Source organism: Triticum aestivum, chromosome 5D (assembly GCF_018294505.1).
Source record: "Triticum aestivum cultivar Chinese Spring chromosome 5D, IWGSC CS RefSeq v2.1, whole genome shotgun sequence".
Lineage (NCBI taxonomy): Eukaryota > Viridiplantae > Streptophyta > Magnoliopsida > Poales > Poaceae > Triticum > Triticum aestivum.
The window spans coordinates 235,038,354-235,064,531 of NC_057808.1; the positions used below are offsets into that span (position 1 = coordinate 235,038,354).

Consider the following 26,178-nt stretch of genomic DNA (forward strand, 5'->3'; position numbering starts at 1 on the left):
CAATTTCACAGCCGCCCTCCTCCCTAATGCCGGAGACGCTGTCCATTTGCCATCGTGCACTGGGCCGTGCGCCTCTTACTCCGTGCCGTTGGTGCTGCCTCGACGATGGCCGCGTGAACCATACCGGAGCCGATTCACCCCCGCCGTTGTTCACGGCGCCGGAGCGGCTCCAACTTCGGATTCGTCCAGAGTCCTGGCGCTGCTTCCCCGTAGCCATCGACCGTCGCGGCATTGCTCTTTCCCTGCCACCGGTCGCCACCACAACCGCGCTGGCCTCACCGACTCGGCAGCTGGACCTGCCTACTTCACCATGCCGCCAGATAGGTCGCACCCTCATCTCAAATCACTTTATTTAGGCGTCAGTTGTCTGAATTTTTATTCTGGGCCAATCGATTCCCAATGGGAAGAAGCACCCCTCGAGGCGGTGGAGCTCCTAGGCTGCCGGTTGGCTGGTGTCTAACGTAAGGGTGCGGGGCCACAAGTTCGCCGCGGAAGCAGCACTTAGATGGCTATCTTTTAGAGTTGCGTGGGTTGAAGGTGCTGCCGCCGCTGGATCTGGATGATGGGGAGTCTTTGTGGATTGGCCCGGGGGCGGCGCAACCACGGCAGTGCGGTGGGGCAGGGAGCGGGGTTTTGGCCGGGGCCACGGACGGCGGAGGCAGGCTGCTCTGCCGTTGGTCGCTGGCTCTTCGGGGAAGATTCCGAACAGTGTCAGCCGGGAGGCACAAGACGGCCATCAAGCCATCCGGCGTAGATCGGACAGTACCAAAATAAAATAAAATCGTGTGACCCCAATTTAGTCTTCAGTCAACAAACGTGTGACCACTCTCGTACCTTGCTGTTGATCTCTTAGTGTATTTCTTCAGATCAAAGAGATATGTCGTTCTTAACATTATGCGTTATCTGCATCTTCAGACACACCGTCTTCTGACTCACCGCAGCTGCTCCAACAAGGGAAGCATACACCAGAAGGGAGTTATAGTCCCCACTCAACAGTTCCCTGCATTGAATGCGCGTGCCCGACATGGACAGCCACAACAACTGCAGGTCCATCGACAAGTCAGCACATGATGCTCACTCCTATGGATGGCAGCCAGATAGGTTGTACCCTCATCTTACTTGTGTGCAACATTTATGGCTTTGTTATTCATCTAAGCATGGAAAATAGATCATCACATTTCACTGCATATTCATGCTGATCTCTTACGGGTCTTGTTCAGGAGTTAACGTTGTTCCATAGTTCAGCTAAGATACTTGTTCTTTAGGTAACACTGTTCCATAGTTATCATCCATCAGCCAATGCTATCCCACAGGCTGGTGATTACAGTATTATACCACTTCTAGTATTACCTATGTTGTTCTTTAATATTTTTTTGTGCCATCTAGTTAATCTCGAGTACAAACGATACATATTGTAGCTTTCATCTGTGTTCTGCCTTTAGTTTATGAGACCTGTTGCTGCTAGTTAACCCCAGTCCTACTATTTATGTCATCTCCTACAGGCACTCATTACATAAATCTAACTACTAGTTGTCTTCCATGCATGTCAGATATAATTGCACACACTGATATATCCACAAGAACCTCACGGAGCAATGTAAAGGCCAATAAACTTGATGTCCATGATACCCAATATGATGGAACATGTAAAGGTAGTTCTTCAGAAGACTTGCAGAAAGATGATGAATCCTCTTCACCCCACAAGGTCCTTGCTCTAACTTGGCCTGTGATATGGGTACAACATGCATATAATGTCCTCGAGTGTATCTACTCTGTTGCAATGCCATGTGCTTAGCATGCTGATCATGCATGTAAATATGTCATGCCTTCCTGTTTTTCAGTACCTATTCCATTCATGATAACATGTTTTCAAATTCAAGTACTGTCATTCTACTCTATCGCAATGCCATCTGCTTAATTTGGACATCATGCTTCTGAATATCTTATGCATTTTTATTCATCAGTATGTACTTCATCTGTCTACCATACCATGTTTTTTTACATTGAAGTGTTGTTCTAGTGCTCTGTTGCAATGCCATCTTAGTTTCCCAATCATACACGTGTATGTTGCCTTAGTTATTTCTGTACGTATTCCGCTAGCATACAGTTTTACATTCAACTAGTGTTTTTTTTGCTGTGTTGTCCTGTCGTATCCCTAGCTCTTACACCATACTCCCTCCGTCTGGATTACATGTTGCCGAAATAGATAAAAAAGGATGTATCTAGAACTGAAATACGCCTAGACCCAACCATTTTTTCGGATGGAGGGAATACATGTCAATATGTCATGCCTTTCTATTCTTCAGTACCTATTCCATCTCTCTGTTGTCGCATGTTTTATAATTAAAGCACCATTCTTCTATACAAGGCATGCAAGGGGAAGACGACTATGTTAGAATCTGAAGGGTTACAAACAAGGCCTTTGCAAAAGATCCAAACGCCAGGAGATAATAAACCAACTCGAGTTTTTACAGATACTGCTCCAGCACAGAGAAACCCAACTCCTACTGATAATAAGCAGATTCCAGTGGCCAAAGAACTAGTCCGCTCCAGTCCAGCAAAAATATGTCAACTCCATTCTAAGAAGCGTGTGTGTATCCTTGCATCATGAAATTTTATAGCATGTTGATCATATTTTCTACATGTTTCTTACCCATCTCTCTTTTAGAAAATAAGCTTAACAAATAGAAGAATTTCTGCAATGGTATCGTTTATGAGGAAAGATTCTTGCAGGAATTCTCTGTGCTCCAATGTAGATGTAAGTACCTGTTGTATATCACTATATTTTTACATCAGCATGTATTTTGTTAATCGGCGTGAATCCAACCTTTATCTGATCTAAATTTAGTTGTAGCAAAATGTATGATTAAAGGCCACAATGTTGATTTTTGTAAGGAAAACTTCCTGGTAGTTTTGCATCCTGAGCTGCATGAGTGTACTATCTCATATCAGTGGGTTTGAATACTTTGGTTCTGTAGTGGGTTTTTCAGTGTTTTTTACTGTGTTGTCCTGTCTTATCCCTAGCTCTTACATCATACTCCCTCCGTCCGGATTACATGTCGCAGAAATGGATAAAACTGGATTTATCTAGAACTGAAATACGCCTAGACCCATCCATTTATTTCTGGATGGAGGGAATACATGTCAATATGTCATGCCTTTCTATTCTTCAGTACCTATTCCATCTCTGTTGTAGCATGTTTTATAACTGAATCACCATTTTTCTATATAAGGCATGCAAGGGGAAGACGGCTATGTTAGAATCTGAAGGGTTACAAACCAGGTCTTTGCAAAAGATCCAAACGCCAGGAGATAATAAACCAACTCCAATTTTCATAGATACTGCTCCAGCATAGAGAAACCGAACTCCCACTGATAATAAGCAGATTCCAGTGGCCAAAGAACTAGTCCGCTCCAGTCCAGCAAAAGAATGTCAACTCCATTCTAAGAAGCGTGTGCGTATCCTCGCATCATGAAATTTTATAGCATTCTGATCATATTTTCTACATGTTTCTTACCCATCTCTCTTTTAGAAAATAAGGTTAAACGATAGAAGACTTCCTCCATTGGGATCGTATTCGAGGAAAATATCTTGTGGGAATTCTCTGTGCTCCAATGCTGATGTAAGTACCTGTTGTATATCACTATATTTTTACATCAGCATGTATTTTGTTAATCGGCGTGAATCTAACCTTTATCTGATCTAAAATTAGTTGTAGCAAAATGTTAAAGGCGCCAATGTTGATTTTTGTAAGGAAAACTGCCTGGTAGTTTTGCATACTGTGCTGCATGAATGTACTATCTCATATCACGCACATTACTGAATTGTAGTGCTTCTCTGGTTGCCCATTCATTCATTGTGTCAATGTTGCTTTCGTATTACCTTACCTGGCTGATGATAGTTGTGCTATATTGTGTTAGTTTGGTGTAGGCTAGTTGCCCAAACGTTCGTTGTGTCAATGTTGCTTTCCTATTATCTGACTTGGCCAATGATAGCAATGCTAGTGTGTTAATTTTGTGCAGGCTACTGAAGATAAGAAGACAAACTCCGAAAACAGCAAGGCAACCCCATTGTTTCTTTCCAGTAAATCTAGGCCAGGTAATATGGCAATAACTCATGATTCATCTGTTTGGTTCCCTTCCTAATTTATGTTATGATGCAGTGGTCGAGACACTCTCCACTATCAATAATACAAGCCTGCCAAAATCGCCATCTGAATCTGTTCAGTATCCTCTGTCTCGAATGCAACGGAATAAATGTATGTTTGTGAACCAATTAATGGCTGAAGCAATGATGGAAATGGTGGATGAATCAGAGGTGCAGAGTCGTGCGACACAACAACTGATCAATGTTTTCAGAGAGTGTAGCAAAGCAGCAAGAACTTGCCCACATGCTTATGGGCGTCATCTGTGCTGAGGTTGTAGATTGTGACGTTGTAGATGGTTAGGTTCTGCTCATTTATTTGCACTGGCATCAATCTTTGATTGCCCAGTGGATGTAATTTCCTGTAATATATGCTGGATGTGCAACGTTATTCCCTGTATGCCGTACCTTTGCTTGATCGGTTTTGGTCCTGTGCATAATTTCTCATCGTAATGGGCTCAAATTATCTAATTTGGCCTGAAGACATGTACGAACTTTAGTGGGCCCATTAATTTAATGGGCCGTTACTAGGCCGGAAGTTAATGGTCGGCCCTCTTACCTCCCGGGTCGTTAACAGGCCGACATCGAAGCGGGCAACAGGTGGGCCCAATTTATTTCACGGGCCGTTAACAGGCCGTTACTAAGTTTGGGCTACATATGGCCCAACTATACTGTAGGCCTTTAGCAGGCCGAAAGAGACAGCGGGCTTGTACTGGACCATGAAGAGAATGGGCCGCTAAGAGGCCGAAAGTCAGGTCGTATTGTAAATGGCCCAACTGTGTTGTGGGCCTTTAGCGGGCCGAAAGAGAAACCGAGCTGGTATTGGACCATGAAGGGCATGGGCCGTTAAAAGGCCAAAACTAAGGTCCGACTACAAATGGCCCAACTCATTTATGGTCCGTTAACAGGCTGAAAGGCACACAGGGCCCGGAATTGGCCCAACACTTAAATGGGTCGCTAAAAGGCCAAAACTCAGGTCCGACTACAAATGGCCCAACTGATTTATGGGCCGTCAACAAGAAGAAAGTGACACCGGGCAGGAAATTGGCCCAACACTTAAATGGGCCGCTAAAAGGCCGAGACTTAGGTCCGACTACAAATGGCCCATCAGATTTATGGGCCGTCAACAGGCTGAAAGACACACCGGGCCGGAAATTAGCCCAACATTTAAATGGGTCGCTAAAAGGCCGAAAGATGTACCTCCTGAAAATTGGCCCATCCATTGAATGGGCCGTTAACAGGCCGAAATCTCACCGGGGTGATATTTAGCCCAAATATATAGCAGGCTGTTAACGGGCTCGAACTGACGATGGGCTGCAATGGTGTCAAATCTTTAACGGGCCGTTGATGGGCCGAATTGGCACATCTCGTATGGGCCGTGCGCTTAAATGGACCTGACACAAGTAGGCCTTATATGGGCCGGCCTGCTAATTTTTACTGGGCCGGCCTTTTTCACCGGAATGGGCCACTGTTGGGCCGTGCCACGTGTCGACGTATCATAGGCGCCTCCTGTCCAATGAGTGGATGACATCTGTCCCAATGATGAGCCGACACGTGTTTCCTCCGGCCAATGATGATTTTACACGTGGAAAATCCCCATTGGTCGCGGCTGTTAACGGGTTATCGGATCCAAAACCCGACCCGATAGCTTAACGGCGTTCCGTTACAGTGGATGCCACGTGTCGGTCACCCTTGACGAAAGCACTTCTGTGACGCACGATTTATCGTCATGGAAGTGGACACTTCTGTGATGATAATTTTGGTAATGTCATGGAACACTTCTACGACAGCACAGGTATGACTATCTTGATTCTGTCATAAATTTGTCATGGATGTACATGCATGACAAAAAACGCGACCAACCGTGACAAACACGTATCATCACGGAAGTGTATTTTTTTTGTAGTGCATGCTGGAGATAGAACTGCTCACAAGGTATTGCGGTATGGATTTTATTGGCCTACTCTCTTCAAGGATGCTCGTAAGTATGTCTCATCTTGTGATGAATGCCAAAGAATAGGTAATATCGGTAAGCGTCAAGAAATGCCTATGAATTATTCACTTGCTGTTGAACCATTTGATGTTTGGGGATTTGATTACATGGGACCTTTTCCTTCTTCTAATGGGTATACACACATTTTGGTTGTTGTTGATTATGTTACTAAATGGGTAGAAGCTATTCCAACTAGTAGTGCTGATCACAGCACCTCTATTAAAATGCTCAAGGAAGTTATTTTCCCGAGGTTTGGAGTCCCTAGATATTTAATGACTGATGGTGGTTCACACTTTATTCATGGTGCTTTTCGTAAGATGCCTTCTAAGTATGATGTTAACCATAGAATTGCATCACCCTATCCCTCAGTCTAGTGGACAAGTTGAACTTAGCAATAGAGAAATAAAATTAATTTTGCAAAAGACTGTCAATAGGTCCAGGAAGAATTGGTCTAAGAAACTAGATGATGCACTTTGGGCTTATAGAACAGCTTATAAAAATCCTATGGGTATGTCTCCTTATAAAATGGTTTATGGAAAAGCTTGTCATTTGCCTCTTGAGTTAGAACATAAAGCATATTGGGCAGTTAAAGAACTTAACTATGACTTCAAACTTGCTGGTGAAAAGACGCTATTTGATATAAGCTCATTAGATGAATGGAGAACCCAAGCTTATGAAAATGCAAAGTTATTCAAAGTAAAGGTTAAAAGGTGGCATGACAAAAGAATTCAAAAACATGAGTGTAAACTCGGAGAGTATGTTCTTTTGTACAACTCTCGTTTCAGATTCTTTGCAAGCAAACTCCTCTCAAAGTGGGAAGGCCCCTATGTCATCGAGGAGGTTTACCGGTTTGGAGCCATTAAAATAAATAATTTCAAACTAACCCGAAGGTTGTCAACGGGCAACGAATAAAGCATTATATCTCATGTACGCCTATTAATGTTGAAAGTAATATTATCCAAACTTTGACACCGGAAGAACACATAAAAGAGTCCTTCCGGAACACTCCAGAATCGTCAATAAGGAGGTACGTGGTACGGTAAGTAAACGGACTCCGAAAAATCTGCAAAAATATTTTTTATCAGTTTTGGAATATTTTAGAATTTTGGAAATAAAGAAACTACCAGGAAGCGTCCCCTGGTGGGCACAAGACACCAGGGCGTGCCAAGCTTGCCTGGCGCGCCCAGGTGGGTCGTGCCCACCTGGGACCACTTCCGTACTCCATTTTTCTTCTGTTTACTTGTCCTTCAAGATAAAAAATCTATATATACTTCCCGAACCTGTTAACCACTGTATCTCGGAGAAAATCCTCTGTTCTCTTTTCTTGATGTTTTCTGTCAGATCCCATCTACCATGGCCTCTTCAGGTTCCTCCGGGGACAAGATATCTTCTTCATCACCACCATCACCTTCTTCACCACCAAAGGAGAACTGAGTATCAGGTATGGGCACTCCCCTTGGCTTCCGCCAAGCTTGGGGGAGGTGCCCCGGTATCTTATCATCCCACTATCTTTTTGCTTTTACTTATCTTAGTTCAATCTTTTGCTTCGATGAATAAAGTTTAGTTCGGTCTTTTCTTCTTTGAGAGTTTGCTTAGTGATCTATCATTGTTATCGTGTGCAAGTTATATAATAAAATTATTTCGAGTTTTTACTTTCTTTACTTTCATGTTGCAAATAAAGAAAAGAAAAGGAGAAAGAAAGCAAACGAAAGAAAGGAAATAAATCAATAAGATCATATACTAATCCTATGGTAGGTGATAGCACCACATAAGGAAAAGTATAGGTAAGAAAATTTTATTAGAGATTGACAAACATAGCATTGGTCAGTGATGCAACTCATGAAAGAATTAATAAGGGAAGGGAAGATTCACATATAAATATTCTATCCTAGAAATCTTTTGTGATTGTGAGCCCTCATCAAAATATTATATGCCAAAATTGTTGACGTTGGACAAGGAAGACAACGTAATGGTTTATGTTTGTTTATATTCACATAGAAGTCATATTGTCATAGATCCTTTAACATGTGGTGCTTGCCCCTACCTTTGCTAGCCAAAAATTCCACACTAAGTAGATATACTACTTGTGCATCCAAAAAACCCTTAAACCCAAATCTTTTTCGAGTGCCCACCCTACCTACCTAGGGATTGAACAAGATCCCTCAAGTAAGTTGTCATCGGTGCAAAAAGGCAATAAAAATTACTTCTAAATATGTGATATCATTTAGTGTAAGAGAAAATTGAGCGTTGTACGAACTTGGATGACAGAGAATAAAAGCGGCAGACTACATAATAAAAGTTGTCATCTTAAGGGGCAATACAACATGACGTTCTCTTGCACTAAGGGATTGAGCATGCAAACAAATAAGCGCATGGCAACCTCTGCTTCCCTCTGTGAAGGGCCTATCTTTTACTTTTATGTATCATGTGGTGGGGAAAGATCTAGGCACATATGTCCAGTTGAATATAGATAGCATGAGTTATTATTGTTGACATCACCCTTGTGGTGAGTATGTTGGGAGGCAAAACTATAAGCCCCTATCTTTCTATGTGTCCGGTTGAATGTTTTGCTCATGGGTATGAGGTGAGTGTTAGCAATCATAGAAGACTATATGATGGTTGAGTATGTGGACTTGCTTAAAAGGCTCCGACACGTGACCCTTCCTGAAAAGATGATGAATTGCAGTTGCAAAGTTGACTGAGAACATAGTTTGTTGGTTTCTAATATATTTTTTGCTTTATACTTCGATTGTGTGATGAACTATTACTTATTCATGAGAAGTGTATGATAAAAGTCCTATGTTCAATTTTGTTGTTGTTATAATAATCAACATGATGCTTCTATGTCCGTATTTTGTTTTTATCGACACCCCTCTCTCAAAGCATGTGGACATGCTTTTCGATTTCGGTTTTCGCTTGAGGACAAGCGAGGTCTAAGCTTGGGGGAGTTGATATGTCCATTTTGCATCATGTTTTCTTACTGTTATTTATAATGTTTTTATCCATAATAATGCTTTTTGGAGTTATTATAATGCCTTTTCTCTCATAATTTGCAAGGTACACACCAAGAGGGAGAATTCCGGCAGCTGGAAATCTGGACCTGAAAAAGCTACGTCAGGCCACCTATTCTGCACAACTCCAAATGAGATGAAACTCCACGAGGATTTTTTATGGAATATTTAAGAAATACTGGAGCCAATAAACACCAGAGGGGGCCACCGGGTGGTCACAACCCACCTGGGCGCGCCAGGCCCCCCTGGCGCGCCCTGGTGGGTTGTGGCCTCCTCGGCCCACCTCCGGTGCCCATCTTCTGGTATATAAGTGATTTTGACCTAGAAAAAATAAGGGGAAGACTTTCGGGATGGAGCGCCGCCGTCTCGAGGCGGAACTTGGGCAGGAGCACTTTTACCCTCCGGCGGAGTGATTCTGCAGGGGGGACTTCCCTCCCGGAGGGGGAAATCATCGTCATCATCATCACCAACAACTCTCCCATCTTGGGGAGGGCAATCTCCATCAACATCTTCACCAGCACCATCTCATCTCATCTCAAACCCTAGTTCATCTCTTCTATTCAATCTTGTTACCGGAACTATAGATTGTTGCTAGTGGTGACTAGTAGTGTTGATTACATCTTGTAGTTGATTACTATATGGTTTATTTGGTGGAAGATTATATGTTCAGATCCATTATGCATATTAATACCCCTCTGATCATGAGCATGTTTATTGTTTGTGAGTAATTACTTTCGTTGTTGAGGTCACGGGATAAATCATGTTGCAAGTAATCATGTGAATTTGATATGTGTTCGATATTTTGATGGTATGTATGTTCTGATTCCCTTAGTGGTGTCATGTGAACGTCGACTACATGACACTTCACAATATTTGGGCCTAAGGGAATGCATTGTGGAGTAGTAAATAGATGGTGGGTTGCGAGAGTGACAGAAACTTAAACCCCAGTTTATGCACTATTCCATAAGGGACCGATTGGATCCTAGAGTTTAATGCTATGGTTAGAATTTATTCTTAATACTTTTCTCGTAGTTGCGGATGCTTGCGGGGGGGGGGGGGTTAATCACAAGTAGGAGGTTTGTTCAAGTAAGAACAGCACCTAAGCACCGGTCCACCCACATACCAAATTATCAAAGTAGCGAACACAAATCAAACCAACATGATGAAAGTGACTAGATGAAATTCCCGTGTACCCTCAAGAACGCTTTGCTTATCATAAGAGACAGTTTTGGCTTGTCCTTTGCCTCAAAAGGATTGGGCTACCTTGCTGCATACTTGTTATTATTATCGTTAATTGCTCGTTACAAATTATCTTGCTATCAAACTGCTCTGCAACTTACAATTTCAGCACTTGCAGACATTACCTTACTGAAAACTACTTGTCATTTCCTTCTGCTCCTCGTTGGGTTTGACACTCTTACTTATCAAAAAGAGCTACAATTGATCCCCTATACTTGTGGGTCATCAAAGAGTTACATCATATGGATCTCCAAGAGACCATTGTATTGAGAATTCAGTGAGAGAGAGGAAGCCATCTAGCTACTAACTACGGACCTGAAGGTCTATAAAGAACTACTCAAGCATCATCGGAGAGGCACCAATGGAGGTGGTGAACCCCATCCGAGATGGTGTCTAGATTGTATCTGGTGGTTCTGGACTCTGCGGCGGCTGGATCAATATTTTGTCGACTCCCCTAGGGTTTCTGGAATATTGGGGTATTCATAGAGCAAAGAGGCGGTCCGGGGGAACCCGAGGTGGGCACAACCCAACAGGGCGCGCCTAGGCCTCCTGGCACGCCCTTGTGGGTTATGCTCTCCTCGGAGCACCCCCCCCAGGCGCAGCCAGGGCCCATTACGTGTCTTCTAGTCCATAAAAAATCTTCGTAAAGTTTCGTTGCATTTGGACTCCGTCTAATATTGATTTCCTGCAATGTAAAAAACATGCAAAAAACAGCAACTGGCACTTGGCACTATGTCAATAGGTTAGTACCAAAAAATGATATAAAATGATTATAAAACATCCAAGATTGATAATATAACAGCATGGAACAATCAAAAATTATAGATACGTTGGAGACATATCACTTAGCTTTGGGTTCAATCTTGCGTGATTCACCCAGTGACAAAGTAGGGGTAGCGAGACACGTATTGAATTGTTGCCATCGAGGATAAAAAGATAGGGTTTTCATCATACTTCTTGAGTTTATTCCTATACATCATGTCATCTTACGTAAGGCGTTACTCCATTCTTTAAGAACTTAATACTCTAGATGCATGCTAGATAGTGGTCGATGTGTGGAGTAATAGTAGTAGATGCAAGCAGGAGTCGGTCTACTTGACACGGACGTGATGCTTATATTGCATAATCATTGCCTTGGATACCGTCATAACTTTGCGCTTTTCTATCAATTGCTCGACAGTAATTTGTTCACCCACTGTATTATTTGCCTTCATGAGAGAAGCCTCTAGTGAAACCTATGGCCCCTGGGTCTATTTTCCATCATATTAGTTTCCGATCTACTATTTTGCAATCTTTTATTTTCAGATGTATAAACCAAAAATCCCAAAAATATTTTATATTTTGTTTATTTTTATCTATCTCTATCAGATCTCACCTTTGCAAGTGACGGTGAAGGGATTGGCAACCCCTTTATCGCATTGGGTGCAAGTATTTGATTGTTTGTGCAGGTACATCTATTGGGGACTTGCGCATTTCTCCTACTGGATTGATACCTTGGTTCTTAACTGAGGGAAATACTTATGTCTACTATGCTGCATCACCCTTTCCTCTTCAACGGAAAAACCAACGCAAGCTCAAGAAGTAGCATCTACGGACATTTGATGTACCACGTTGGATGGGAGAAATTCCAAACCATCTGGTGCAGACATATTCCTCCATACATGGTAGTTAAGCTCAAGGGCTATGCACTCACGTTCAGGAGGGAGCCTGCAGGCTATGTACCAGATCCAGATTTTGTGATGTTCATATGAATACGCAAGGGCGACCATGCGGATGATGATAGCAGTGGGAAGGATAAGGATGATGAGATGCATACTTCGGAGCAGACCGGGACCCCTCCAACCAAACCATCATCCAGTTCTGCACGTGCTAATGACGTTCATAGGACACATGACACACGTGCATCGACAGGGGCTTCCGAGTGTTGTTTCTTCATATGTGCAGGGAGCTGGTTCCATAGTATTGGCGGTGACCCCTTTTAACTCTACCCCGGAGACTCCACGGGGTATTGAGTTAGTTGTGGATCTCCGTACCAACTCCATGTTGCGAGGATGCCTTGAGCGGTCGCCAGAGATGCCACACCAGGAGACTCTGTCAGCTTGCTCTCCAGGTACCATGCCTACGACGTGGCCGTCTTCAACAACAGGGATGGAGGTGGCGCTCGCTACATCCGGTGGGCTGGCAAGGCTGCGGGACTCATCTCGAGCCGCCTCGGGCCTCATCATGGTGAAGACATCGACGGTCACGGCTGTGCAGGCCTCCGCGGGCGCTGTAGTGTAGCAGGCCGGCCTACACGTGCAGTGGCTGGGCCAGACGCCAGGACTGGGTCACCGGCCTCACAGGGGGGCCCTACCCTGATCACTGATGTGAAGGAGTTGGTGTTCTCGACAGGGATTGCATCCTCACCGACCACAACTTTTGCTCTCACTACATCGACCGGTGCTCCTGCTCCATCTACACCGACCATTGTGTCATCTTCACTCGAGCCTTTGATCGATGTTGCTGGGGAGGGGCTTTCTACACCAACTTCATCCCCTCCGCCGACAGCTAAGCACATGCAGCACGCTTCAGTGGAGATGACTCCGTCTCGTTGTAGTAGCCGACATACGGTTGCTGAGGATGGGTGGATCGATACGAATGAGGATTCCTTGGGCAAGGCAATGCGTCGTAAAGCGGTGTATAACCTCGACAACACAGGTATAATCTTGTCATCCAAGTCTTTTTTATCTTTCTCTACTACTACAATTGCTTCAAACCTAAATAATGTTGGTCTTAGTCTAGGTACTAATCAGAAAGAAATTTCTGTTTTGACTAATGCTTTGAGACATATGGAGTATGGCCGATTAAAGGTTACTCCACTAGTTTCTAGCAAACCCATTCCCTCTCATCTAGACGAGGAGGAGTTGCATGCCATAGTAGATGGTCAACTCCTAGCTCATGTAGTGGGAGAGGATTTGGGCGTGGGCTTGGATGAACCTGGGCTTAGTTTGTTGCATGAACTTACAGCATCCGGACGTAAATCTAAAGCCTCCCATTCAAAAAAGGGTCAAAAGTCGTCTAAGAGGGCCAAAAGCTCTAAATCTTCCATTGTTTCCTAATGAATGACATGTTTTATAATAGCAGAGGTCTTGGTGACCTGGCTAAACATTTATCCATTACATATTGTAATGGAGTACATGATCTAGATTTTTTGGCTATTTCAGAAACGGGTAGACGTGAGTCTTATTAACCGTCTTTCGAGCGGCATAGACTTCACTTGTATTTCACATCCGCCTAGGGGTCGTTCTAGGGCATATTACTTGGTGTGAATACTGGGACTATGGATGTGTTGGCTAGTTCGGATGGTGAGTATCATATTAAACTCCATATCCATCAAAAAGCCAACAACTTCACAGGGACTCTCGTTGCGGTGTATGGTGCAGCCCAGGATGAATTCAAGGCCGACTTTCTTCGTGAGCTAGTTAATCTGGCAAAAGATAATCCCTATCCTATCCTATTCTGGCAGGTGGTGATTTTAATCTGCTAAGATTTCCAAACGAGAAAAGTCGTGGTAGGTTTTATCATCATTGGTCTTTCCTGTTCAACGATGTTACTGAGAGTCTTGATTTATGAGAGGTTTCCATCATTGGAGAACACTCACTTGGGCGAACAGTCTTACCGAACCGATATACAAGAAATTGGATCGCGTGTTAATGGATACAAAATGGGAATCTTAATTCCCTATGGTTTTTGTGCATGCATTAGCTCGTGTCGAGGCTCTATCAGACCATGCCCCCATCCTTCTAACCACTGGTTTGCCACGACCACAGAGTAGACGCAAATTCAAGTTCGAACTTGGATGGTTGCTCCGTGATGCTTTCATGATATGGTCAAGGAGGTGTGGGAGAAACCTGTTGCCGGGTGTACTCCAATACACAAATGGAATAATAAAATACATGCAATATGTAAGTTCCTTAGAGGTTGGGCTAGGCATACTGCGGGTATCCTCAAAAAAGAGAAGGTTCATCTCACGTCTATTATTGACGACTTAGAAGCTCTAGCAGAGGTTCGACCGTTATCTGAACATGAAATTGAAATCAAGTGTCAATCAAATGCACAGATAGCTCGACTTCTGAGAGAAGAGGAGCCGAAATGGTACCAGCACTCAAACTCTCAATTTATTCTCAAAGGGGATTCAAATACTAGATACTTCCATGGCGTAGTCAATGGCAGACACCCGAAGAAACTTATTCATTCTCTTATACAAGAGGAGAGTACGATTGAAGGTCATGAGCAACTTAAATCATATATTACTAATTATTATAAAAAATCTGTTTTGGGTTCCAGAAGAGTGTAACTTCTTGATGCATGAGTTCCGAATAGACGATATTCCCCAGGTTTCTAATTGATGAAAATAACCTTCTAGTAGCTCCTTCCTCTGAGGAGGAGGTAAAGAAGGCGGTTTTCCTAATGGAGCACAACAAGGCCCCAGGTCCAGATGGTTTTTGAGCTGAGTTCTACCAGAAATTCGAAAAGGTTATCAAACCGAACCTTCTAGATTTGTTTGGCCACCTCCACGCTGGACAACTAGAGTTGTTTCGCCTAAACTTTGGTGAGATAATTTTATTACCTAAGGTTGATGAGGCGGTAGTATACAACAGTATAGACCTATTTGCCTCCTTAATGTTAGTTTTAAAATCTTCACGAAAGTTGTGATGATTAGGATAAACTCGATGGCTGACCATGTGGTTCGCCCTTCCCATACTGCTTTCATGCAAGGTAGAAACATCCTAGATGGGGTGGTAATCCTTCATGAAATGGTTCGTGAACTACATCGGAATAAGTTGAATGGGGTAGTCCTGAAAATTGACTTTGAGAAAGCTTATGATAAAATTAAGTGGTCTTTTCTTCAACAGACTCTCAGAATGAAAGGCTTCTCTGCAGAGTGGTGCACTCTGATTCATAGCTTCGTTTTCGGAGGTAGTGTGGCCACTAAAGTCAATTATGACGTTGGCCGCTACTTCGAAACAAAGAAAGGATTGATACAAGGTGACTCATTATCGCCCATGCTATTTAATATAATAGTTGATATGTTAGCTGTCATGATTGAGTGTGCAAAGGTTGATGGTCAAATTGATGGGGTAGTTGATCACCTTGTCGATGGTGGACTTTCTATCCTTCAATATGTTGATGATACGATTCTATTTATGGATCATGACCTAGAGAAAGTGAGGAATCTGAAATTAATTTATCAGCATTCGAACACCTCTCAGGTCTTAAGATAAAATTCCATAAAAGTGAATTGTTTTGTTTTGGCGAGGCCCATCTTTACGCTGAATTATTTGGCTGCGCGTTAGGCCCGTTTCCGATCAGTTATTTGGGGATACCGATACATTATCGGAGACTAAAAAATGCTAATGAAAACACATTGAGGAGAGACTACAAAAAAAAGCTAAGCAGTTGGAAAGGTAAACTAATATCTCTGGTAGAAGATTGGTTCTCTTAAATTCAGTGCTAAGTAATATGGTACTATATATGATTTCTTTCTTCCTTTGCCTAAAGGAGTATTACATAGATTGGATTATTTTCGACTTCGATTCTTTTGGCAAGGAGATAGTGAGAGAAAAATCGACTGGCTAAATGGAGTGTGGTCTGCCGTCCCAAAGACCAAGGAGGGCTAGGTATTCATGCCCTTGAGGTTAAAAATGTTGCCCTCCTGGGGAAATGGCTATTTAAACCGCTAATAGAAAATGGTGCATGGAAAACCCTTCTAAGGAGAAAATATGTGGACTCAAAGGCAGTATCCCAAGTATATTGGAAGCCTAGGGACTCACACTTTTGGGCTGGGCTAATAGATATGAAGAAATACTTCTTCCGCTATGGATCATTCGCTATATATTAAAGACGGATCAGAAATTAGATTCTGGGAGGATAAGTGGCTAGGCAATGCTACACTTCGAGAACAATTTCCGATTGTATACAATATTGTGTATCACAAGGGTGAACTATCGCCACGGTTTTGGAATCCTTTCCGCCAAATGTGACGTCCTAAAGAGATTTAATTGGCCCAGACCTGAATCGTGGAACACTTTCTAATTGAGACTATCCAAGGTACAACTGTCACCAGGAGCTGATGAATTTTGGTGGAACCTACACGTGAATGGTAAATTCGTCGCGGATTCTATGTATAGTGCTCTGATCCAGTCACAGGTGCAAGTTGATAACAATAAAAGGATTTGAAAGATGAAGATACCCTTTAAGAATAAAATCTTTGTGTGGTATCTTCGTCGAGGAGTCATTCTTATAAAGGACAACCTTATTAAGAGCAATTGACATGAAACTACACAATGTGTTTTTTATCATCATGGCGAAACAATAAAACACTTGTTTTTCCAATGCAAATTGGCTCATTCTATATGGTCAGTCATCCAAGTAGGTTTTTCCTTGTACCCTCCACATAGTTTTGCTAATATATTTGGCAACTCGTAACATGGGATAGAGTATAGGTCTAGAATTCTTTTCGGGGTGGGAGCGCTTGCCGTTATTTGGTCGCTCTGGCTATGTAGAAATGATAAGGTATTTAATGACAAAAGTACTTCTCTTTTGTAGGTTATCTACAGATGTACTGGTACGCTCCGTTTATAGTCGTCTACAACACGTAGAGAATCGAGAGGTGTTTATGGAGGTCTGTACACACTTGAAGAACATGACGAGGAATACTTTTACCCGACATGGATGGCAGCGTAATTTTAGGATTGGCCCTCCAATGGTTTATGTGTCATACAGTCTCTTTTCATGAATACTTGTATTCCGTCTTCTTTTTCTTTTTGAGATTGGATTTAGTTTGGTTCTGTGCATCTTAGTTATGAGAGAGCAAATGTAATACTTAAATCTTTTATATAATAAAGTGCCCTTTATCCAAAAATTTGGAAATGATTTGATGTACAGCGTTGGATCGAGTTGCCAAAGGACCGGTAAGGCTTCCGCCACCAAGTGTTTTTTTATCATGACTTATCGATTTATTGCAAAAGCAAGTAAGCAGCACTTGTAAAAAAAGAATCATGGTGAGGAGAGCATTGCCGCGAAACTATCAGCGATGCTCCTGACGGTGGTCTGCGACACCGCCGAATCGCCGCCGAGGTACCACCTTTGGATCATCTCCGCCACGGCCGCGTTCTCCACCGCCACCTTGGCCTCCTCCTTGCCTTCTGTCACGAACGATATCTCTGGCGCGGCGGTGGCCGTGGCCGGGAAGTGGAAGGTGACGACGGAGCCGGGCCTGAAGTACTTGGACTGGAAGAAGTCCGAGACCTTCTCGAGCGCCTCCTCCTCCTCGTCCTCGTATTTGTCCGCCGCCACGAGGCGGTCCCTGACGGAGCTCTCGAGCTGCACGCCGTACTGCGACCCCTTGATTTCCTTGATCACCACCACCCTCAGCACCTTCTCCACCGGAGCTGCAAATGCACGCGCAACATCGTGTCAGAAACATATGACCAACGTCTCTTGTCGGAGGCCGATTATCACCCATCCATCGTCTCACCGGAGACCAATGCGTCGAAGAAAGCCTCGTCCTCCATCAGCTGGCTCTTCCCCTTCCAGCCCTGCAGATGCTCCATGGCGCCGTCGACGTCGAGGTAGACCCCGATGGCGTTGAACTTGATCTGAAGGAAGTGGATCTCAATGTCCGTGACGCCTGCACGTTGAAGAACTGACTTTCGTAAAAAAAAAATGATGCATTCGTATCCGTTCCGTCAGTCAAGGATTCTGGTACTTGCCATGGCCGACGAGCGAGAGCGTCTTGGCGGCGGCGATTTCCCGCGGGAACGGGATGCCTTCCACTTCCACCGTGGCGGCGGCCTTCTTCTCCTGCTCCGATCCCACTGCAGTTTCAAGCAAAATTCGATCAAAAGCTGACTCTGTTTTCTTTTTCTCGTTTGCGACTCATGAAACTAGCTGACATTTGCGTGTTAAAATTTGTTTGAAACAAAAAGAGCAGAAATGAGAGTAGAGCTGGACAGGCTTACTTGTTTTCTTGCAGAGGTCAAGAGATGAAAGAGAAATAGAGGAAGATGATGGAGCAGCTTTGCGTTTGTTATGGCAGAGATGGAAGAGCGTGGGCGTTTTATCGTCGTGCTTCCGTGCTATGGGGGTGGGAGTAGGGTTAGGTGGGAATAGCAAGAGTGGACATGTGGCTGTACTGAGACTGTGAGATACAACTACCACTCTGAAGTAAGCGTCCAAACAAACAGCGGAGGGTTTAGGGAGGGAGGGGGAGGTAGGTGCATCTCGTGGTCAACAATCGTTCACGCAAATGGTCCTGTTATTTTCGGGTAAATGCTCCTGTTATGTTAACCTCCCAGAAAGAGAGCTTTTTTTCTTTTGAGATTGCTAAATCTCATTCAACTTAGTCATAAGATCTTAGGCGGAGATTTGTGCAAAAAAAATGTTGTTTTTTATTCTTTTTTACTCCCTCTGTCCTTCTCTAATACTCCCTCTGTCCTAAAATTCTCGTCTTAAATTTGTCTAGATACGGATGTATCAAGTCTAAGACAAAAATTTTGGGACGGAGGAAGTACTAATAACATTTTCAGCACTATAAGGGAGTAAATGTTATGTCGCTTGACTAAGACTTGGTAGCCACGCTCTCTTCCTTTTGAGATAAGCTTTGAGGGGGCTGTTATTTGCTCCTCTTTTTACTGCGTACTACTACTTGCTAGCATCTTTCTGCATCCACAATTGCCTTTTTCTTTTTTCCGTACAAGAAAGCGGACACAGCGTAAGGTCTAGAGGGTTAGCGAGCACGGGGACAGGTCGCTGGGACGCATTCCATTCCGAAATTTGTTGGAACGTCCGCTCTCTCCCTGCAATCAAAGTCGGACGTGGCCTCTACAACAACCTAACATGATCCAGACACCCTTTCTAATGTCAAGTACTGGTCTGCAATTATTATTATAGCTGCTTTTTAGAGCTAATGGATGTTAAGCTACCACTGTACTCTTATCTTCGTTCTCTTTTACCAACACAAGACACCTGGAAGTACTACTAATCTACATCCAGTTTAACAAATCTCTAACTTAGGATAATCATCATCATGGGTTAAAAAGGAGAACCTAGGAAAAAGAAGCACACATGACATGAGTTTGCCATCTCTCCTCCGATTAAAAAACAGAAAAGAAAGAGCTGATCACACCATTCAAGGCAAGTGTTTCTCTTCCAGTTTGATCTACCAACGAATTTACAGGATGGTCTGACCGAGTACGATACACACAACATATGCAAGACAAGTGTTCTTCTCTTCCTCTAATCATCCTTCCAATAAGCTAAAACATACCGACTGTGCTGCTGCTCTTCACATCTCAATATGGTGAGAATGGTTGGGGATCTCTCCTTGGTTGTCCAGGGGCATGTACTGCGCCATGATAGCGCGGATCTCTGAATCCATGTAGCTCTGTGCGTAGAAAAAAAAAAGCATCACAGAAACGGTTTAGACGACAGCCTAGAGTTATCCATGTCTAAACAGTCAATCTGTACAGGTATCTTACCCGGATCCTGTACTTGTACACTGCGTATCCTGCGATTCCTACTGCTGCCAGGCCAAACAATAGAAACCATAGGAAATTCCAGCCTACCCGTGCTCCTGCATCTTTGCCTGAATAAAATGTGTTGACTTAGTAAGCTTTTGACAGCTAATCTATTGAAGAAACAATCACAAATAAAATGAGCGAGCATCATATAGATTATTATAGCTAGCCTTGCAATTTGGGGGATCTTATGGCCTCCAAATATCACATGTTAGCTTGGCTCAAGTATATAGGCACAACTGCTGGGGCAATAGTAAGATTGTTATAGTAGATATGCACATACTTATGCACGTATCATGCTCCTTCATGTACAGAAAGCCACCACCGCACCCACACTCGTAGCTTCCCCACGTGTTATTGCATTTGCATTCCTTGCACTGGCATGCAGTCCTTTCCTTGCACTCATCAACATCTAGCACAAAATATTTCACATCAGCACGGCTACGAAGGAGTTGCCAATAATATGACCAACAACGTTCAGTACGCTTTGACTGTCGCAGAATTCTAGGTGGATATTCATATTTGTTCACTCAAACACAAAATATTTTTGTTATTTTTTAAAACTACGGAGTAGGTTCCTATTCATATCTGTGCACGGGAAGGTACAAATCTGCAGGGCAAATAAGCAGTTGTGATAGCATAATGGAGTTCAGGGACTGAGTCTCACCTTCACATTTGTGAACACCATCACCTTTGAACCCATCTGGACATTTACAGCCACCATCCTGCAGGTTATGAACACCAGATATACGCCTTTAGATTTCAGATAACACATGTGGCAGCACTAAGGTTAGCAAAAAATCCAAACTGATTACTTACAGTGCAGGCAGAGTGTGTCCGGCCATTCCTGGTCTCTTTCCAACATCCACCATTGTTAATCTCACAGCGACCAGATCCTGAAGCTAAAATAACAAGGGCAGGTATAAGAATATTCAATGAGACTAAACTTGCATGTCCTGGAAAAGAAATGTGTTGTGCACAGCCCAGTCGCTACTTACTATCTTCAGTAATAAGGGTTAGAGTGGTAAAAACTAATCAGCTATCTGAGGCAGGGTACGGTCCATGACAACATTTCAATACTGAAAAAAAAACAAAGAAAATATTATCCCAATTTCCTGGTATAGGTACCTTCACAGTGAGTGTAGCCATCACCAACAAATTTTACCCCTTTCACAACCGGGCATTCGCAAACTCTACCACGGAAAGTATCCTACATATACAACACACAAGTAACATCATATGCATATGCTAAAAAGAGAAAAGTGTTATCCCATTAACTAGAATTTAGCACAGAAGATAAGACCACCAGAAGTACCTTGCATGCAGATATGTTAGCAGCCTTATCATGCCAACAGCCACCATTGTTCTCCAAGCACTCGTTTGTTTGTATATCTACAATTTGATAACAAGAATTGACGATGCTTGAGAGAAGGATACGAGACAGGTTATGCTTGCCATACTCACAAAGCAGCACCGAGGAAAAGGGCATGGAAATCAATGCACTAACCTTCACTCAAGCAAACGGCAGGCTCAGTAGTTTCTTGGAAACCTGCACAAAGTGCTTTAAGAACTGCCCCTTTGTCAAGTTTCCCTGCAAAACAAATGTTAGGATAAGCACAACCGGAACCACGTAACTTGCTGGTAGCTATAGAGAATTGCTTTGGTGGTTTGACAGAGCACACACCTCTGTATTGTCTATTATTGATGACCAATGTTGGTAATATAGTGACATCGCCACGAGCGCCTTTGCCAATCTATGTAAGACGCCCAAAATGATACAACATGATCACAAGTGGGATTAACAGAAGAGATAAATCACACAAAAGTACCAAGTACTAACCTGAGCATCCTGTTCAGCTTTCAGCACATGATTTTCTTCATCAGCATTTGGATCACCAATACACTTATCTATTGCTTTGTGATCAAGTCCTGAAAATCATAAACACGTTCAATACAATTATCCACACCACACTTTAAAAGATATAAAGAGGCGATGCAAAGACCAACATACCAAGTGACTTGATAACTCCATCAGCACATTCCTTGGTATACTTCTTCTCCTTCATTGGGCAGCGGATTGCAAAATCGGTCACGTAGTCCCACCATAACCAAGGCTTCTTATTCTCCTTCGCAACTTTATAAACACAGACTTGTCGCAAATTTTGAACCACCACATCTTTCCCATCATATCCTTTGCTGAAATCCTGTTCTGGGTCAGGTGCGCAGTACCTCCCATGGTTGATACACTGGGACTTGCACTGCTTGCTTAGTGTGAAGGCCTCCGGGCAATACCAGGTAATGTAATGAGGAGTGAACTGTGTGTACCCCTTTTTCTCAAGTATCTGTGCTGGCCCTTTAAAGCTCTTAATGAAATCAATCTGGCTGTCGCATTTGGGACCACATTCATCGTTACTGTTGGTCCAGAACTCGTATTCAACACGCTCATCAGGGTGAGGCAGGGACTCCCTCCAATCTAAATTCACATTAACCATGTGACCGCCATCGACTGCTTTCCTGAGTCTGTCCCCGAAGCTTTTTGTTATCAGCGCTGATGGTATGGTGATGTTCTCTAAATAATCAGCCCTTCCGCTCTCTTCAGGCGTATCCATTGTAATTAGAGGCTCATCCTTGTCATCGGCAACAAGAATAGCCGCCACTCCTGCGTTCTGAGCATTCCATGCCTTCTTTGTGAAGAAGCAATCTATATAGAACAGGAAAAACCATGTAATGTAATTCACGGCATAAGTATTTTAATTAACCGAGTAGAACCCAACACGATTGAGCATATTATAATTGACTGAGTAGAATGCAACATGACCAAGCAGACAAATAAGAATATTAAACAAGAATCAGCCGAAACAAAATCAGCGGAACATCATCGAGAGGTCAAACACCAAGACAGTGACACGGGTACTAAAGAAATCCCAGGAGGCCTTCACGGTAAAGGCTTTTCGGATTATAAGAATGACCCAGACTGTGAGACACGGATTTCGCCAGGAAATCCGGTCAACTAACATTCAGCTCAATCACTATCATCACATGCCAAGATCTAACTTTCAACGCACAGAAAAGACTCGACGAATTAACAAAAGATTCTTATCTCACTTCTAGGGCCAATTATATCCGTGCAGGCAAAGGGAAAGAAAACAATTATCTACAGTAATTTGCTCACCTCCTCGGTCGACTAGCAAGAAGGTGGGCAAGGACCCGGGCTTGGCCTTGTAGGAGATGTCGAAGTCGTCAAAGCTCTTGCAGGCCTTCCGGTTGGACTTAGGGTAGGCGACGACGCCGACCATGGTGCCCCCGTACTGCGGCACGCCGAAGTTGCCAATGGCGCACTCGTAGCTGCCCTTAAGAGAATCCGGCGCCGTGACCTTGAGGCTGTTCTTCTCCACGACGAATCTCCCCTCGCAGCAGCAGCAGAAGCCGCACAGGAGCACGGCCAGGACCAGCAGCAGCCGCGGCATCGCCGGCGGCGCGGATCGGAGCCTCATGCTCCAATCCGGCGACTGAACCTCGAGGAAGGATCGAGCTTGGTTCCGGGGGCTGTACGGGCGAGGAAAGACGGGGGGATAAGCGGGATTTAGCAGAAAGACTGGGACTTTAGGCCGCGGAGGAAGGAGTTGGAGTGTGTTTATGGTATTTGGATGGGCGGAGGAGTTGGGAGTTGGGGAGATTTTGAGGGAGAAGATGGTTGCGGGAAGGGAGAAGGATACGGACTACGGAGAGGCCATGCTGGTGAAACCTCTTTTACTTTGTTTGTTTTCTTTACTCAAAGCGTCGTAGAGTTGAACACTTCTTCTTTGTTTTTTGTTTTTTAGAAATAGCAGGACTCTTCTGCGTATTTTTATTGATTTTTTAAAAACTAATACAAGGTCCAGATGTCCAATAAAAAGCAAAACAGAAAAAAAAAAACAGGAGCAACAAAATTTTTTTACAACAACAACATGAATACTGGCCGTAGCCAGTATTGAGGTCCACTATACAAAAGAAGGATAACAAGCAAACTTGTTGTCTGAAAGTGTCCACCCACTGAGGCAGGGAAGCAAACGACCTCCTCTTGGCTCTACGAGTGAGCAGCTTTAGTTTTTCTTTGAGTCTGCGCCTGCATGCATAAAGACTTGGACAAACATCGTTGAAGATGAAGTCATTTTGTGTGTTCCATATGGCCCAAGTCAAATGGATGATGATGTCCATCGAAAAAGGCACCTTCAACATGTAGCGTAATCTAGCCACATGTGCTTGCACATTCGAATGAATTGGGCTCCATTATGGACAAATGTATTGCCAGCAAAGTTGTGCAAGCATGCAATGGAAAAAAATATGATCCTTGTTTCCAAGGTGAAGTCATTACACATTGGCCAAGCGTAATCATCAATGAAGAAAGATTTTCTGAGGAGCATCGCTCTAGTGTTTAGCATGTTCATAAGCAGAAGCCAAAAGAAGATCTTGTGCTTGAGTTGGCTGCTGGAAATATGCCCTAGAGGCAATAATAAAATGGTTATTATCATATTTCCCGTTCATGATAAATGTCTATTATTCATGCTAGAATTGTATTGACCGGAAACTTAAATACATGTGTGAATACATAAACTACCCAGAGTCCCTAGTAAGCCTCTACCAGACTAGCTCGTTGATCAAAGATGGTTATGGTTTCCTAACCATGGACATGAAGTGTCATTTGATAACGGGATCACATCATTAGGAGAATGATGTGATGGATAGACCCAACCGTAAGCTTAGCATCAGATCGTTTAGTTATTTGCTATAGCTTTCTTCATGTCAAGTATATGTTCCTTCGACCATGAGATCATGCTACTCCGGATACCGGAGGAATGCCTTGTGTGCTATCAAACATCTCTTCGTAATTGGGTCATCATAAAGGTGCTCTACAGGTATCTTTGAAGGTGTTTGTTGGGTTGCATGGATCGAGACTGGGATTTGTAGCTCCGTGTAACGGAGAGATATCTCTGGGCCCTCTCGGTAATACAACATCGTAAAGAGCTTGCAAGCAATGTGGCTAATGAGTTAGTCACAGGATCTGGTACTACAGAACGAGTAAAGAGAATTGCCAACATCGAGATTGAACTAGGTATGGAGATACCGACGATTGAATCTCAGGCAAGTAACATATCGCTGGACAAAGGGAATTGCATACGGGATTACACGAATCCTCGACATCGTGGTTCAACCGATAAAAGATCTTCGTGCAATATGTGGGAACCAATATGGGCATCCAGGTCCCGCTATTGGTTATTGACAGGAGAGGTGTCTCGGTCATGTCTACATGATTCTCGAACCCGTAGGGTCCGCACGCTTAACGTTCGGTGACGCTAGAGTAGTATTGGGATACGTATGTTGGTGACCGAATGTTATTCGGAGTCCCGTATGAGATCTCGGACGTTACTACGATCTCCGGAATGGTCCGAAGGTAAAGATTTATATATAGGAAGTCATGTTTTGGTCGCTGGAAAAGTTTCGGGCATTATCGGTATTGTAGCGGGAGTGCCGAAAGGGGTATGGGAGTCCACCTGCCCCCGGGGGCCACATGGGCTGTAGGGAGGGCGTCCTAGCCTACATGGGCCAAGGGCACTAGCCCCAAGAGGCCCATGCGCCAAGGAGGAGGAGAGAGGGAAGAGTCCTAAGACCTCCTCCAATGCAAAGGTGCTTAGATGATGTGCTAAGATATTAATACCTTAGCAACACAAGTCCTCAACGCAAAGGTGCTAAGCTTTTGGGTGCTAAGCTTCATGCACTTAATTAGTTGTAGACTCAGAACTGTGCTTTCACCTAGGTACACGTGCCTAGCACCGTTTCTTCCTGGGGTCACCATACTACTCTCTCTTCTTAACTAGTATGCACATCAGATTTTTTGCTTAGTTGGCAACTTTAGCACCTGTACAAGGTGGAGCATTGGGAGGGGCCTAAGGGGGGAAGGCACCCCCCTAGGTTCCTTGGGGAGGGAGGAGACCTCCCTAGGCCCACGCCCCTCCTTGGAGGAGGGGCTAGGGCTGCGACCCAGCCCTCCCCCTTGCCTCCTAAATATAGTGGGGGAGAGGGAGGGGTTGAACACACAAATTCGCATGCCCCGGCTGCAGCCCTACCTCTCTCGCTACTCGGTTTTCTCTTTAGATTGGTTCCGACAGCGTTAGGCGAAGCCCTGCCGGGATTGCACCACAACCATCTCCACCACGCCGTCGTGCTGGTTGAGATCCCATCTACTTCTCCTCT

The 26,178-nt window shown here is 43.8% G+C and overlaps 2 protein-coding genes across 2 annotated transcripts; both read right to left on the reverse strand.

Moving 5' to 3' along the window:
* Positions 1-17,246: 17,246 nt before the first annotated feature.
* On the reverse strand, positions 17,247-18,658 carry LOC123120374 (chalcone isomerase-like protein 2). The gene is made up of 4 exons (XM_044540346.1): positions 18,391-18,658; positions 18,142-18,246; positions 17,907-18,059; positions 17,247-17,820 (listed from the first exon to the last, which is right to left on the reverse strand). Coding segments are annotated over exons 1-4 (654 nt in total). The 5' UTR covers positions 18,392-18,658; the 3' UTR covers positions 17,247-17,425.
* Positions 18,659-19,501: 843 nt separating this feature from the next.
* Positions 19,502-23,677, reverse strand: LOC123120373 (vacuolar-sorting receptor 1). Its single transcript, XM_044540345.1, has 12 exons — positions 23,120-23,677; positions 21,959-22,648; positions 21,788-21,876; positions 21,632-21,701; positions 21,455-21,538; positions 21,263-21,339; positions 21,076-21,157; positions 20,767-20,849; positions 20,615-20,672; positions 20,231-20,359; positions 19,909-20,015; positions 19,502-19,814 (listed from the first exon to the last, which is right to left on the reverse strand). The coding sequence occupies exons 1-12, from the start codon at positions 23,439-23,441 to the stop codon at positions 19,716-19,718; spliced, it is 1,890 nt and encodes a 629-aa protein (XP_044396280.1). The 5' UTR covers positions 23,442-23,677; the 3' UTR covers positions 19,502-19,715.
* Positions 23,678-26,178: the final 2,501 nt, after the last annotated feature.